The 15,467-nt window shown below is 58.0% G+C and overlaps 1 protein-coding gene and 1 long non-coding RNA gene across 8 annotated transcripts; both read right to left on the bottom strand.

Moving 5' to 3' along the window:
* Nucleotides 1-279: 279 nt before the first annotated feature.
* Nucleotides 280-9,819, bottom strand: ACOT11 (acyl-CoA thioesterase 11). 7 transcript variants are annotated; one of them, XM_015870796.3, is made up of 17 exons: nucleotides 9,268-9,414; nucleotides 6,445-6,520; nucleotides 5,254-5,443; nucleotides 4,504-4,573; nucleotides 4,120-4,180; nucleotides 3,557-3,658; nucleotides 3,284-3,419; nucleotides 3,050-3,206; nucleotides 2,701-2,820; nucleotides 2,482-2,626; nucleotides 2,141-2,196; nucleotides 1,958-2,024; nucleotides 1,796-1,879; nucleotides 1,575-1,708; nucleotides 1,281-1,412; nucleotides 1,084-1,210; nucleotides 280-1,010 (listed from the first exon to the last, which is right to left on the bottom strand). In XM_015870796.3, the coding sequence occupies exons 1-17, from the start codon at nucleotides 9,288-9,290 to the stop codon at nucleotides 855-857; spliced, it is 1,836 nt and encodes a 611-aa protein (XP_015726282.1). In that variant the 5' UTR covers nucleotides 9,291-9,414; the 3' UTR covers nucleotides 280-854. The 7 variants fall into 7 exon arrangements, with proteins under 7 accessions (XP_015726282.1, XP_015726281.1, XP_085367875.1 ...); XM_015870795.2 differs by lacking the exon at nucleotides 6,445-6,520 and having other exon boundaries at nucleotides 9,268-9,819; XM_085511749.1 differs by lacking the exons at nucleotides 6,445-6,520; nucleotides 9,268-9,414 and adding an exon at nucleotides 9,421-9,498.
* Nucleotides 9,820-13,381: 3,562 nt separating this feature from the next.
* On the bottom strand, nucleotides 13,382-14,410 carry LOC107317668 (uncharacterized). The gene is made up of 2 exons (XR_001556964.3): nucleotides 14,178-14,410; nucleotides 13,382-13,662 (listed from the first exon to the last, which is right to left on the bottom strand). It is a non-coding gene; the product is annotated as an uncharacterized LOC107317668 (long non-coding RNA).
* Nucleotides 14,411-15,467: the final 1,057 nt, after the last annotated feature.

Raw genomic sequence — 15,467 nt, 5'->3', positions numbered from 1 at the left:
GCAGCAGCCATTCCTCCAGATAAGTGGGAAGGATGGCTCGTGTCCTGCTGATAAAGAGGCAGGATTGCCCTGAGTTTTGGGAGATAAGGAGTCGCTGTAAAAATTGAGTGTTTTGTACCATGTTCAGCTTGGAACAGCTTTATCTAGAGGTGATAAGAGGGCAGAGGAGGTGGAGGCTCACAGGGGATGACCACGATCCAAGAAGGTACGGTGTGGATCTCACTGCCAGGGCAGCAGCACCACGGCCCCACCAAGCAGACCCTCAGGCAGGGAAAGGTGTTTCCTTTTGATGCACTTTTATTGCCGCTCCTTCCACGCAGAGCCCCAGTCAGCAGCAGGACTGCAGGGCAGCGCAATGGGGTTGGGATTTCAGCAAGCCATCAGCATCTGAATTACTGGCTGTGAGGCAGGGGCATGGTGGCAGCCCACCTGCTTGCAGGAACAGAGAAAACCTGACAGCCCCACCATGGATGCACTGACAGCCCATTTCCTACCCAGCAGCTGCATCTCCCCCTGCTCTGCGTGGGAGCCAAGGGACAGTGGATCAGCACCTCCCCCAGCATGGCCCCAATCCCCACCACTACAAAAACCTCATTAAGAAACAATTAAAAAATCAGTATTAGGAAGAGTTGGGATTGTACAAAGATTCAAGTAACGTTAGTTCAACTAATGCTCAAGTCCTACTCAGCAGCTTATAAAATTAGGAAGAAAAAAAAAAGGACTGGTTGGTGAAGTATCAGTGTGAGGGTGGTGTATCCCTGTGACACCTCTCCATCCCCATCCCACTCAGTGAGGCACAGTCTGAGTGCCACCACCCCGTCTGTCCATGGATAACAGCAGAGCCCCAGACTGGCCTAGAGCTGCTGCAGCCGCGCGATCAGGTCATCCTTGTTCTTCAACAGGAACTTCTCACAGGCCTCGAAGGTGGCACAGAAGTTGGAGGACAGCCCCACCACGTTGGTGGTGACGTAGTTGAGGTACCCCGGTGTCGCCTGGTTGTAGTAAGCCACCTGTGATGTGCAGGAGAGGGGTGTTATGGCTGGGCATGGAGGCTGAACCCCACAGCACTGCACAGCCCCTCACCTTGCTCATCTCCTCTGACTCTGGCCACACACAGAAGCCGGAGCAGAGCGTCTCACCCCGTGTGTAGGTGCTGCTGGCTGGGTGCGTGGGCAGCGTCACTGACCGAAAGGCCACCACGTAGGGGTCCCTGGAGGGGGCAGCAGGGTGAGTGAGGAGCAGCCCGGGCGATGGGGATGGAGACATCACGTACTGCTTACCCTCTGCTGCAGGGTTTCCGCCGGGAGGCCAGGATGACAAAGTCCTGTGGCTTGTTCTCACGGCTGAGCGTCTGGCTCAGCACGTGGTAGATGGCATCATCCTCATCCACCTGCTGCACCAGCTCGGCACTCCTGCAGGTGGGAGGAAATGGTGAGAGCTGCCATGCACACTAACAGCCATCAGCCCCAGGGATGGGAACACAAGGCTCAAGGCATGAGAACAGAGATGTGAGGCCCCAGGGAAGCCCAAAGGACGTGCTTCTGGACAGGGCTGGGTGGCCCAGCAGCACTCACTCATAGTGGCTGTCCCACTCGTGCCGGCGCCGCAGGTCAGAGAGCAGAGAGAAGGCCTGGCTGGCTGAGATGTGCACCAACATCTCAATGCGGAAAGACAGGAACTTGTCCTCCTCTAGTGTGTAGATCTGCACCTTGGGGAGCACAGAGCGGGGCTGGGACGTGCACCCAGCACACCCACACTCTGGGGATAGGTTGGAGTACTTGGGTTAGTGCTGTACCTTCTCCTTCTCCCTGGCCAGCACCCAGTTGGCTTTGGCTACGAGTGTCTTCAATGCAGAGACGTTGTTGTAGCTCAGGTACACCTGTGACAGAGCAGCACATCAGGGCCAGGGGTATCCCCAAAACACAGGCAGGAGGCAGTGCCACCTGCAGGCACACACCTTGTTGCTTTGGTCCCAGGGCACAGACAGCGGCACCTCTGTCTGCTTGCAGGAGACAACGTATTTCCTGCAGGAAAGAGTTCTCCTTACAGCAGGGCAAAAGATGGGGCGTCCCTGCTCCCCATTGCCAAGGGAGGCATCTCCCATTCCCCCCCTCTATCCCTGCATCCCACTTGTTCTCACCGGTCCAGCCGAATCTTCTTCCTAGCACTGGCTTCTCTGTACCGCCTTTCTCCATCCTGATAAATGAGAAAAGCACATCAGGTTAATGGAAAAGGAGGAAAAAAATATATATATATTTTGTAGAACGGGTAAAACATTCAGCAGCAAAGGGCTGAAAGGTGTGGCCCTATGCTCCAGAGATTAACCGGGAGCTATTTCAGTGTGCTGGGAGAAGGCACAGAGCTCATCAGCTGCTGTCAGTGCCTCTGGTGGCAGCACTATGATCAGTGGATGGATGTTTGCTGTGTGCCACCGCAGCAGGGACACGGGGCATGGAGGTACAGGGGGATCACGGTCCTTACCCCTGGTTGGGGCACGACCATGGGCAGCGTGCGGGGCTGGCCCTCCTCATCCAGCACCACAAAGGTCATGAAGGCACTGTTGATGTGTCTCCGGCTGACAGACATCTCCTGGTCGTAGGCCTCGGTGCACACCCCCACCTCCATGCTGGGGGGGAAAGAAGAAGAGGTGAGACGTGGGGAGCCATGAGAAAGGCTGGAGGAGCTGCCACCAGCACCCACCTGTTCTTGAAGGCGTTGTTGACGATGGCTTTGAGCACCAGGCGGTCCCCGACCTGCGACGGCCCGCGGAAGTGGAACATCTCGATGGCACGCAGCGTGGGGTGGGCATGGCACAGCCGGCTGCAGGGCAGGTGTCACCCCATGCACCGTCCCAATCACAGCCAGAACCAGGGGACTCTTGTGGGATGTGTGCCTGCCTTTCCCCTGCACCACCATACATGTGTGGGACTGCCAACCCCTGATGCCATCCCCAAAGGCTGCATGCTGGTCCCTGTCACCCCACCATCTCCTGACGGCCCCCAGCTGTGGCCCAGCCCACCCGCCTTGATGCTCCCTCCCCTGCAGGCACCTGGCTGCGATGGTGGCCACATTCTCCATCCAGGCCATGATCTGCCCACCAAAGGTGTTGCCCTGGTGGTTGGCGTGCGGCGGCAGCACCAGCTCCACGCTCTCCACTCGCGTCTTCTCAGCCGGCACCACCACGCTGCCATCCCTTGTCTCCATCTCTGACAGGGAGAACGGGGCTCAGTGCCACGGCCAACCCCACGCCCAGCCCCACACCTCCCTTGTGGACGTGAGGTACCGGCGTTACTGGTGCTGCGGGTAAGGAGGTCCTTCAGGGTGTCCTTGTGCACCAGCCGCATCCGACGGCGCTCAGCTGCGATGCTGTGCTCGATCTTCTCCTCCTCTGTCTGCGGGGTCAGCGGCTTCAGCTTCACCTGGGTGTGGGGGGTGGATGGGGTGGGCCCTGCGTTGGGTTCTGAGGGAGCTGGGCAAGCCCTGCATGCTTGGCTGAGTTGATTGTGTTGAGAGAAACGGTGCAGGCTGGGCACAGGGCTCACTGTGCATCACTTACCTTGGTGCCTGGGGGGCCCTGCGCCACAAAGGTGGCATAAGCCTTGCAGATGCTGCAGTGCTTCCCACTGCACAGGTCCTCGTAGCTCACCTGGATGCCCACCTGGCAGAGAGCACAGCATGGGGCCTCTGAGCCACATGGATGGGTGGCAGGGGCTGACATTCAGCTGGCACCACCAGCACAGAGTGGGAAGTTTGTGCAAGCACATGTAGGGGTTCCTCACCCCAAATATTTCCTCCCGAGGAAGGAGGGAGCTGAAAGCAGCAGGTGAAGCACAGTGATGCCCAGCGTAGTTTGGGATCTTGAAACTAAGCACAGGAGAAAGGTTTGGTGCCCAAGCAGCAGCAGGTGCATGTGGAAAGGCAGCATGCAGCTCAGCTCCCAGCAGCATCACCCCAAGCTGAGCCAGAGCGAGCGAAACAGACAGCACAGCCCCGGAGCCATAGAGCAGAGCAGCATGCAGGTGTTTTGCAGGTGGCCACAGCACAGAGGGTGCAGCTGGCAGGGACAGCAGCGTGCCAAGGGTGGGCATAGGGGGCAAAGCATGGCTGCAGCACACGGACCTCCATACTGGAGTTGAAGGCTCGGTTCACTTTGGCTTTGATGTTAACGACTTGCCCAACGCTGGAAAACATAGAGAGGGGAAGGGACAAGGGGTGAGTGGAGGGCAGGGTAACACAAGTGTGCAGAGCATATGCTCCAGTGCTGAGGTGCCACTGACCAAATGAGCAATGTGTCTTTCTGGGAATAAGGAAACAGGATAGCCACAGGGTCCCTGCACCCTGACCAGTCCTGCTCACCAAGGGCAGATGTGCCCGGGACCTGGCAGCCAGTAGGGCTGGCAGCATGGTGCTGGAAGGCGTATGGGTAGAAAAGCTCCAGCACAGTGCAGCTCTGCCTCAGCCCCACACCCGGCCAAGAGAGAGGGCAGAAAGGGGCACCCTTACCTAATGGTGTGCTCAAAATAGATGTCATCCATCGAGGCGGTGACGCACGGGCAGCCAGCATGTCTCTCAGCTGAGAAGGAACAGCAAACAGCGTCAGCAGCCTGCAGCAGCACAAGGAACTGCCAGCCCAACGTTTGGGGTGACAGCAGCCTCAGAGCCCTGCTCCCATCCCTGCTCTTTTCCCATCTGTGCCCACTGAGAGCAGCATTTTAGGTTTCCCACAGATATTTTGCCCAAGGGGCAACTGCTGGCCACATCACCCTCAATGTCTGCCCTGCCCTGACGGTGCATTCCCAGCAATGCACAGCAGCTGATAGCATCTATCCCTACACAGAACTACAATCAACCCAGCTGCCAGCTTGGCTTCCCCTCCAGACTACAGAAGCATCTCCAAACTGCAGAGCTGCCCATTTCCTGCTCTCACTGCCGTAGGTTTGGCTTCACGGAGGCAAAGCAGCCCCAGCCCGAGGAGCTGTGCAGCAGCAGAGCCAACCCCCCCGTCCTGCTGCTGCCCGCTGCATTAGTCAGCAGAACGGCACGGCTGCCGTCAGCAATGTGGGCAGCAGGCAGGGACAGACACGCTGCTGCCAGCACGCAACCCCGCATCTCCCCACCCCAGATCTGCCTCCACCCCAGCTGTCCGCATGAGAGGAAGCCATTGCTTCTTGCTTTCCTTTCCATCACCAAACACTGCTGTAAGCATCCTCACCCAGCGCATTTTCTTCCCCAGACCCTACCGACATGGCTTACCCGATAGGCAAGCAGCCGTATCGATCCACTTGAGCAGCTGCCCGGCGCTGAGCTCCCCGTGCTGGTTGCTGTGGCAGGGCAGCACCAGTTGGCTCATCTGTACCTCGGTGGGGTTGTGGCCGCCCATGGCCCCCGCAGCCTCCTCCTGCTGCTCCCCTGTGTCCTGGGTGCACTGCGGCGAGGTCGAGCCCTGTGGGAAGAGAGGAGGGATATGGCTCGTAACCCAGCCTCGTTAGCAAACATGCCTATGGGATGGGCGAGCATGGGGAGCACAAGGCTCTGAACCCCCATTGTTTGCTTTTCCCATCCCAAATGTTGGTGCCACAGAGGGCACCCGCTCCTCAGCTCTGCACAGATAGTAGAAACATCCCCCAGGAGCTGAGGAAACCCTGCTTGGCGGAGCAGGATGCTCAGGCAGCGCATTGCTGGGGAGAGAAGAATGAAACGTTAGGAATGCAGAGTGTCCATGGGGTCAGCACTGCTCCTGCCCGGCCCCCGGCTCACCGGGCACAGGGTAGTGTTAAAAAGGGACTGAGATTGCGGCTGTGCTGTCAGAAGAGAGGATTCAGCCTGGAGTGGGCTGTGTTACACAAGGGCTGAACTCAGAGCACCCCGTGAGTAATTGAGGAGCCTTGAGAGCAGTCTGGGCTTCATTACGGTGCTTCCTTCCGCTTTCTGCTCTAACAATGTCCCCCATTTATAGCACTTGTTGCGAGATCCCACTTGCAGCAGCAGCTTCTTTCCCCTCTGCTTCTCTCCAGCTGCCTTTGTAAAAGCTTTATTCTCAGAACACAGCCTTCCCTCCTACCCCAGGCTCACCGAACGCCACTTCGCCTCTCAGAATAGCATTTTCCATCCCTGGTCTAACAGGAGCCCTCTGTTTCCATAGCTACTGGTACAAGGCATCCCAGGAACGGCACAAACCTCGGGTTAGCCAAGGCAGCCAGTGAGCCCTAAGGAAGGGGCACCAGTCCCAGCAGCCTCGAGCCCCCCGCAAACCCCCCGGGTGTCCAGAGCACAAGGACACGGCTATTTCTGGAAGGCAGCAGGCTCTGGGGTGTGAGCCAGCACTACGCAGAGCTCCAAAGCTTTCTGCAGCACAGTTATGATCTTAGTGGCTGGGGACGTTAATAGGGACGGGGCACTGCACACCGGCAGCTCCCAGGGTTATTGGCACAGCACACGGGGTACCTGGAGGCCATTGCAACAGAAACTCAGGATGTCTTCAGGGACTACAATGTTCCCCTTGACCATTTTTAAAAGACACCTGGAAAGGAGAAGAGCAGCTAGGGTTAAAAGAGGGATGGCAGAACGTGGGGACGTTGCCATAAAGGGGGACCAGGGGCATTACAGAGTAACCAGGAGTGCTGGAGTGCTGTGCACTGGGATGCACACAACCATTTGGTTTGGGAAGAGCTGGCTAAATCCGCGCGTGGGAGCACAGCAGCGTGGGGAGGAAGCTTCCAGCAGCTTGTAAACAGACAAAAGGTGATGGCAGGGCTCAGCACAGGGCTCAGCACTGAGCACTCACAGGGTGGCCGTGGCCGCAGCCAACCTCACAGCCCACCCCAGAGAGACAGGGAGAGCTGGAGCCCAGCCCTGTTTTCTAACACAGCATCCAGCATGATGGCTGTAAGTCTAAGACCCAAAGGGCAGAGCCAAGTTCCACGCCTGCCATTCCACAGGGGTCAGCATGAGGATTTTCCACATTGCTACATGCAGCAGAGGGCTGCGCTTGGAGGTGTGGACATCACAGTGACACCAGCACAGTCACAGGACCCCGAGGAGCACAACCTTGGCACTGGTGAGGCTCACACTGAGCCTGGCTGCCAGCAGGGCAGTAAATGAGAAGCTCCCATCCTTGCCACACCACTGCCCAGCACGGAGCCCAATATGGAGCACTATGGGCAGCGGGGACACCTGGCACATTGGTGGCATTGCAAGGGATGAGAACAAATTTTTTCCAATATCCATGCCTGATTGAAGTCCCCGCTCCAGAAGTGCCTTGCTTTGCTTTAACCAAGCCCCAGATCGCAGCTGAGCCTTGGGAGCTTGCTTATGGCTCACCTCTCACAAGCAAGAGCCCAGCACATGAGTCCATCTGCTCCCAGCAAGCAGCCCTTGCTCCCCAAGTTCAGCTTGTTGCAGGCAGTGGTGGAGGTGGCCCCATCCCACCCCGTGGTGCACCAACATCAAGGACAAATGATCCAGCACATACATTGGAAACGCAAACCCTGTGCTCTCCAACTGCACTCATGTCACCTTCCTTGTTCCAGCACGAGAGGAAAAGAGTTATAAAGAGCCATAAAGAGCCATAAAGAGCCACCTGCTTTGCATCCCTCCACTGTTTTGGATGTGGGCACACACTCACTACCCCGGAATACATGGGGAAGGGGAGCGCCCAAGAACGCTGCTCACAGCACCCTGCAGACCTGCAGCCATTTAGACTGAGGGTATTTATAGACAATTCGGATATTGAAACTAAGCGAGCGAGTGTCTGTCCTCATTAAAATCTTCCGTCTTACTCAGCTGTCAAACGCTAAAAGCTGTTGACTGATGCAGCCCCCAGCTCACCATGGTAACGGGATGTATCACCCAGGCGATGATGCTCTTACTCTGTCACCCCTCGTGTGACCCACTTCCACCAAAAAAAATCCAACCAAGTTTGCATTACAAAAAGAAAAACCCTTTGGAGGGATATTTCTCTTGCCTCCTGCAAAGCCAAGCTGAGCTGAACTGGGAGCAACTGATCCATAAGGGAAAAGAGGGGAAAAGAGGGATGTTTTCTGTTTTTGCGTGGAGATCCTCAAGTCTTTGAGCCCCAGGAACATGGTGTTGGCTGAGCCACCCCCAAGACGTGGGTTGATGCTGTAGGACCCTGGTGTTGGGTCCCCAAGGTCCTGACAGGGCAGAGAGTAGCGATGAACACATTGAGCCTCCAGTGCCCACTCTCCCACTGGCTCAGGTGAGCATTCCCCACAGCCTAACCCAGATTTCCCCACCCATCTTTGCTCTCCCATCCCCTCGACACATCCTGATCCATTCCTGGGAGTGGGGGGGAAAGGAAAGCAGCAACAATGAAGTTCTCTGGGGAGGATTATTGGTGTATAATTGAGCAACATCCATGGTAACGAGCAAAGCAGCATGCATTAAAAAATTAACCTGACCTACTTTGGGAAATCCCACCACCTCAACAGGGCAGTGGGAGGGGAGAGAGCCCGGCAATGGTGCTGTGCCCAGGTTGGGACCAGCAGAGGACAGCTGGTACAATGGGGACAGGGAACAGCCCGATACCTGCAAGAGCTTTTGTGGGAACATGATTCATGCCCTCCACTGGGGGTTCATAGAGCAGAGCGAGGTATCAGGCCTGGAAAGCACAAGCTGGATCCCTTTGCTGAGAGCAACTCTCAGTGCTGTGAGCACAGCTGGGACCCTCCATCCTCATCCTCCTCCCATTGCCCATCCCCAGGGCTACGGGCAGCGAGGGCAGCAAAGGAACAAAGTCCTCTGAATGCTTAGTGGGGGACAAAGGTCCCCAGCACCGCTGCCACCAGCCCAGACAGGGAGCAGAGCCATGTGTGAACCCTTACAGGTACCAGCAGAGCAGGGGTCAGACTGCACAAGCATGGGGACACCCAACTGCATTGCACAGAGCAGGCGCCCACCTGCTCCTCATGGATCCCTTGGGGAGGAGACCACCGTGGTCAAGTCCACAATGGCTGAGACCACCATGGTCAGGACTGTCACCATCGGGACCATCACAGCTGGGCCCAGCACGGTCCATATCAGCGCAGTGTTGAGCTGCCACACCATCCACCTGCCCACACTGCCCTGTAGCCCCTCTTCCTATATGTTTGTCCCCTTCTAAGCACAGGTTTGGCTCCCCCCAAGCTCCCCCCAGATCTCTGCCCCATTCCTCTCCCCACACCGATCAAACCAGAGCACACACTGCTCCCGTGCCTGCAGTGCCAGCCGTCTCCATGTTCACCCCCTGGGCATCCCCTCTGCCCTCACCTCAGCCAGAAGAAGCTGAGCATTTGCAGCGCGTCGTGGCGGCGGCAGAAGGAAGAGGAGGAGGAGGAAGAACGGGAGGAGGAGGAAGAATGAAAGGAGGAGGAGGAGGAGGAGGAGAAGGAGGGAGAGAAGGAGGAGGAGGCGTCCGGACACCTGAGCGCAGCTCGGGGCTCGGCGGCAGCGGGTGTTTTGGGGCAGCCCGTGTCCTTGGGAAGCAGCCAGCGCTCAGCCCTTCCTCGCAGCGCAGTTTTAAGGTCGCGCTTTCAACCCGGAGCTGCTGCGTTTAAAGCAGCCCCGGTTGGGACGGTACACAAAGTTACCAGCGCAAGGAAAGAAACGCAAATCGCCGTGTAACCACACGCTGCGGCTGGAAAAGGCAGGAGCGAATAACGCAAGGAATGGAGCAGGAAGAGGGGCCAGGAGCTCGGCAATGAGCCGGGAGCAGGGCAGGGCAGGGCAGGGGTTGTGCTGCTGTCGTGCGGGGCCAGGCGGCCGTCGGGGCTCACCCAGCACCCAGCTCCCTCCGGACACCGCCGTCCCAGCGCAATTAGCGCTGCTGTAATTACAGCTGCAGCCGCGGCCCCTGCAGGGTGTGTCCAGCCGGCACCGCGCTACAGTCCCTCGCAGACCCCTCGGTGCGCGGAGCTCAGCGAGCGGATAATTAGCTAAACGAATTAATTGACATCCCTGCTTGTAATTAGCAGGCGGTTACACGCAGCTATTCTCCTCGGGACGGGGGGAGATTTCGCAGGGATTGATGTTAAAATACTGTAAAAGAGTAAATAAAGGAGGGCAGCACGTAGGGTCGGGGCGCGGAGCTTAATGACCGCGTTAATTAGTGCGGGGGGACACAGCCGCACTCAGGGACGTGCTGCTGAGAGGCCGCAAGGCGCTGTTCCACCTCTCACCGCCAGGGGGCGCCATTGTTCCGAGCGGCTCAGCCTTCTCCCCCCTCCTCCCCGCAGCGCGCTGCCCGCACAGCCGCCGCTTCCGCCGGTGCGACCCAACTGCGGGGCCGGGAGGGGCCGGGAGGGGCCGGGCGGCTGCGTCCCCCCGGGGCTCGGGGAGGAGGAGCCGGGCCGGGAGTGAGCAGCGAGGCCCAATGGCAGCGCGGCGGTTTCAAGAGGCCCCTTCCGCGCCCCGCCCCGCCCCGCTGCGGGAGGGCGGCCCCGGGGGAGCGATGGGAACCAGGGGGGCTCCAGCAGCATCGCGGCCCGGCCGTGACTGCGGGGTGTCCCCGCTGCTGCTGTAATAACGCGGCGGGGTTGGGGATAAGGAGCAGCTCGTGGTGCCCGCACGGCGCTTCGGTGCTGCCGGGATCTGCGGGCGGACACGCACGGGGAAGGACTAAAGGCGGGCTGTGCTGGCAGGAGAAACGTGGCTGCCTTGAAGCGGGGCCGACACCATAGAACAGGAATAGGGATAGGGATAGGGGTAGGAATAGGGGTAGGGGTAGGAATAGGAATAGGGGTAGGAATAGGAATAGGGATAGGAATAGGAATAGGGGTAGGAATAGGGGTAGGGGTAGGAATAGGAATAGGGATATGAATAGGAATAGGAATAGGGGTAGGAATAGGAATAAGGATAGGAATAGGAATAGGGACAGAGATAGGAATAGGAATAAGGGTAGGAATAGAGATAGGAATAGGGGTAGGGGTAGGGAGGTGGGGGTCTTCCCAGCCGCAGAGCTCGGCACGTTGTTCCATCCAAACCCCCTGTTGGCCCCTCTGGTCCCTCCCGCACACGTGCAGGTTGAGGCCCTGCTGTTCCTCCTCCGTGTTCCCCAGCGGTCAGGGCGGACCTGGCAGCGTTCAGAGCTGCACAGCGCTGGGTGCTGCACGGAGGATGGCAGCAGCCCCGGCCGGAGGCAATAAAGCACCGGGAATGATGCAGCAAAACAGGCTGGAGCTGCGTGGCCAAATAAATCATCCCACACGGAGGAGGAGGTTCGTGCCCTGCCTGCCGTGTCGGCCAACAAAGCCCCGCTGGGCAGTGAGGGTCGGGCTGGATGCAGCCTTGCACGGTGCCCATCGCTGTTACCATCTCCTCCCACCCCCTCGCCCTCACCTTGGAGCATCTCTCCGAGCTGCCAGCAGTGATAAAATGGCTGTGCCCCGAACTGATGGGGTTTATCTGTGAATAACTCTTGGAGGTGACACAACCATGGAGCCGGGGAGGAGGGGAGCTTTGTTTGGGATACGCTGCGCTGCCAGCCCAGCCCCAGCTGTGCCCCCACTGCTCCCCTTGCCCTCCATGCCCCCATAGCCCCCCATGTCCCCCACTCATAGGGACAGAGCAGCCCCAGCCTGGCTCCTGCTGACACACTGAGAGCTTGTTTCCATCCTCAGAGTGTTTACAAGGAGCTCCATCGCTTTGGCACATGGCAGCAGCCCCTGCGGAGCACATTTAGCACCCCGGGATTGCTGCTTCTCACCGCTGTGCTGCACTGAGCCCTGGGGACAAGCAGGCACCGAGCAGCACCAGGGCTGGGGGAAGCACCACGCCGGAGCCCCCCCTCCACGCTGCCGCAGTGACATCCATCACAAGTTTCCAAGCCTCATCTAATTTTGGAGGCCTTCAGCAAATCCAGGCGCCGTCGCTGCCAAACGAGGCTGCCAATGTTTCCCTCGGAAGACGGCTTTGCTCTGAAAGACCCTTCTGGATGGTTTTGCTTTTAATAGCGGGATGGAACCAGGCGGTATCACTGTTGGCCCTTCGCTTTATCACCCTTCAGCCATGAAAGCTGGGAGGTCCGGACCATGCTGTGATGGCTCCAGGGGATATAATGGGGCGGAGGGGCTGATGGAAGCCAGAGGCGGTGAGGTCGGTGTGCAGGGAGGTGCAAGGGCTTGCAGAAACCCAACTGCTTCTGCAGTTACCCAGCGTCAGGAAAATGGAGCTGAAGTGTGAAAAATGAAAGTGAAAAGATAGGATCCAACCCACGGCTATTTATTCTAAAAATACTGACCTAAATACTTAAGTGCACATATAAAAGTAGTTGTCTTTTCTTATTCCCTTTATGGACTCCCCCTGCTTTGGCTCTTGTTTTGTTCAGAAATCAGAGGGATGGGTTTCTCGACCCACCCCATCCCTTCTGTGCTTTGCCATGTGCCCCAAGCCCACCCAGAGCCCTGTATCGGGTGGGGACACCAGCGGGTGGCTGATAAGGGAGCAGGGATTGATATGGCCCCAGGGTGAGGAGCAGCACTAGGGTGACTTTACAGCCCGTAAAACCTCCACTGCAGGGAGACAAGGAGCCGCTGGGTCCCTTCCTCACCTCAGCCAGCAGATCTTCCCTGCACTCTTTGCTTTTTTTATATGGAAAACTAGAAGCCAAACAGCTAAAAATGAGCAGTTTGGGGCTGTGGCTCTGGCCTGGCGTTACCTGCCTGAGCGCTGGGTTGCGTAGGGAGGAGATGCTTAATTGCAACACGTTGCTGGAAGGGAAATGCACGCCTTCCCTGCATGCTGGTCTTGTCTGCATGGAGGGGAAGCTGCAGCCCCAGACCCCAGGAGCAGCGGGGGAGCTGGGGGAGCTGGGTCCTGCAGTGTGCTGAGCACAGGTATGGCAGGGAGGGAGCCGGCGCTGCTGGGAGGGCTGCTGCATTTTGCATTCACAGCCCATCTATTTTGCAATAACCTCGCCGTGATGTTCCCACGTAGGCAAGCCTAAGCTAGCATAGATAATGAAATGGGTTAAAGGAGACAGGAGGAGGGAGAGAAGAGGAGCCAGCAACTCGTAGTAAATCAGGGAGAGAACAGGGCTACTTGAACTCAAGGACTCAGCAGCAGGACGAGTTTGGTTTATGCCGAGAGAGGCTCCATGTTTCCATCCCTATTTGCCACCAGCAGCATGTCCAGCCAACAGCCCCCATCCCAGCTGCAGGGGGGGGTTGAAGAGATGAAGGATGTTCTGGGGATCCCCAAAGTGCTGCCAGCCAGGCTGGGTGTGCAGCAGGCTCTGCTCCGTGCGGCAGCACAGGTTAACCCAGCAGCTCATGGACATTGGGGGACCTGGACGCTGAGGCTCACCCACCTTTGGCTTTTGAGGCAGTCCAAACAAGCTAATTAAATTCTGCTCTGCTTAATCAGAGCCATTGAACAGCAGTCAGAAGAAATTAATCCCGTGTTTTATTAGATGCTGTTTGAAGTCGCGTTTGGCACCTCATCCTCGGTTCTCATCTCCTTCTGGGGAAGGAAGAAGGACATCTGCAGGGAAGAGCGAGGGTGCAGCAGATGGCAGCGGGGATGATTCAGGGCCTTGAGGAAGGAGCTGCACCACGGGGAGGACGAGGCACTTCTCCCTGCATCCCACAAGGCCACGAGCCAGGCAGGGCTCCCAAAAAGACGTGTTCCTCCACATTGCATGCTAATGGCTCCGTGCGATAGGTCCCGCTGCAATTAAAGCCCGCGGAGCGTTAATATGCATCGTGGTGAAGCCACTCTTCCCACAGCTACTCCCTCCCAAACCTGCCCGTCCTGCTGCACATCCCTGCCCACGGGGATCCCACCCAGCCTGGGCTCAGCCTGTGGCTGCACTCACACCTCGCTGTGCCAGGGGCTGCTGCCTTCAGCCTCATGGGCGCCCAGCAGCGTTTTCTCCTGCCTTGGAGCTGAGCAGAGCGGGGCCGTTTCTGTACTGCGGGATGCAGGGAGGGAAGCAGGCAGCTCTGAGCTGTCAGACGGGAGAGGTTCAGGCAGGCGGTTATTGGAGTTTTTAATGAATTCTGGTGCCTTCATTGCCACAAATCCAAGGGAAACCCAACAGAGAAACGCCCGAGCTGAGGACATTGGCTCTCCAAGCCACGGGAGCACTGGGGAGGCTTGGAACCTCCTCCCATGACTGGAGCAGACAGCGCTGCTGGCTGCTGGGTGTTGGGATTTCTGATTGTAACATTTCTTGTCCTGACCTGTGTTCAAACTTCGCAGAGCCATTTAATTGCGTTCTGCGGTGGGGAAGAGATGAAATTAGTCTCCCTTCTGATCTTGAGCTCAGTTGGTCCAAGGCACCGTCTTATAATCTGCTCACATCGTCTCGACATCGGGTGGTGGCAGACACGAGGCCGGGGCTGCAGGGAGAGGTGCAGTTCACACGGGACAGGAGTTCCACCCTCGCTGTCCTGGAGTCGGGCTCCTGGGTTTGCTTGAATAGGAATGGCAATATTTAGACTTGGTGCCACTTGCAGGAAGCTTTCAATCAAGTGCTCTTCTCCATCTCCCCTAGCAACAGCCAAGAAACAGAGCTGGTCCGGGGGATGGGGGAGAAGCTGAGGCAGGGGCAGCACCAGGAAGGTGCCTGTCCCCATCCATCCTCTGCTGTCCCCATGCTCAGGACATCTTCCCCGACCTCCCTCTTCATGCTGGGCACCTGCAGATGGACCTTTGGAGGTGGAGATCCCAGCTCCTATTGCATTTCTCATCCCAACGACTGGGAAAGAAGGGAACTGTTTTTGTCTGCTCGGTATCTCAGACAATCAATGAGTTAAAGGGAAATAAACTGATGAGCAGGAGCGAATGTAGAGCTGGATGTGCTGCAAAACATGAGGGGCTGAGCAGCAGCCGTGGCCATCCCATTTTCTAAGGTCTAAGGAAAGGGATGGCGGTGTGGGCAGAGAGAAGCCCTGTTCTTCCTTTCTTGCTGGCCAGGAGCACAGCACACATCCCCCTGGGGACAGCAGCACTTTGCAGAATGTGCTGAATACGAAGGTGTTATTTTGAACAGGGATATTTAGCTGCTCTTTACCCTCACGTAGGTGGTTTACTCTGCTGGTCATCACCCAGCCCTAAGAACAGCGGGATGTGGAGGCTCAGGGGACACGAGCTCCGTGACCTGCTGCCCATCCCGGCCCTGCAGGTGATGCCGGCTGTGACGGGCCGTTGGCAGCGCTGGTTTCGTGCCGCTCCATCATCAGTTCCCGTGGTAACGGCGCTCGGGGCTGTTGGGCCGGGTTGTGTGTGAGGAGCCCGGCGCTGCCCTGTGGGACCGGCCGCAGCTCAGGCCCGTCCCCGCCCGGTCCGTGCCCGTCTCTCATTGTACCCGCACCGTGTCACAAAGTTCCGGGGCTGCCCCCTGTGCTCCCCCATTAACGCTGCGTTGCCCCGGCCGCGCTCACTCGGTACCGGCCGCACCCGGTGCCGGTTCCTCCCGCTCTGTGGGGGCTCCCGAGGCAGCGCCCCCCCCTTCCAGCCCGGCGGGCGGT

The sequence above is a fragment of the Coturnix japonica genome, chromosome 11 (assembly GCF_054131305.1).
Source record: "Coturnix japonica strain WE chromosome 11, WE-NBRP24, whole genome shotgun sequence".
NCBI classification, from domain to species: domain Eukaryota; kingdom Metazoa; phylum Chordata; class Aves; order Galliformes; family Phasianidae; genus Coturnix; species Coturnix japonica.
Note: the sequence above shows the minus strand (reverse complement) of the source record. Positions and strands in the feature narration are given on the sequence as shown.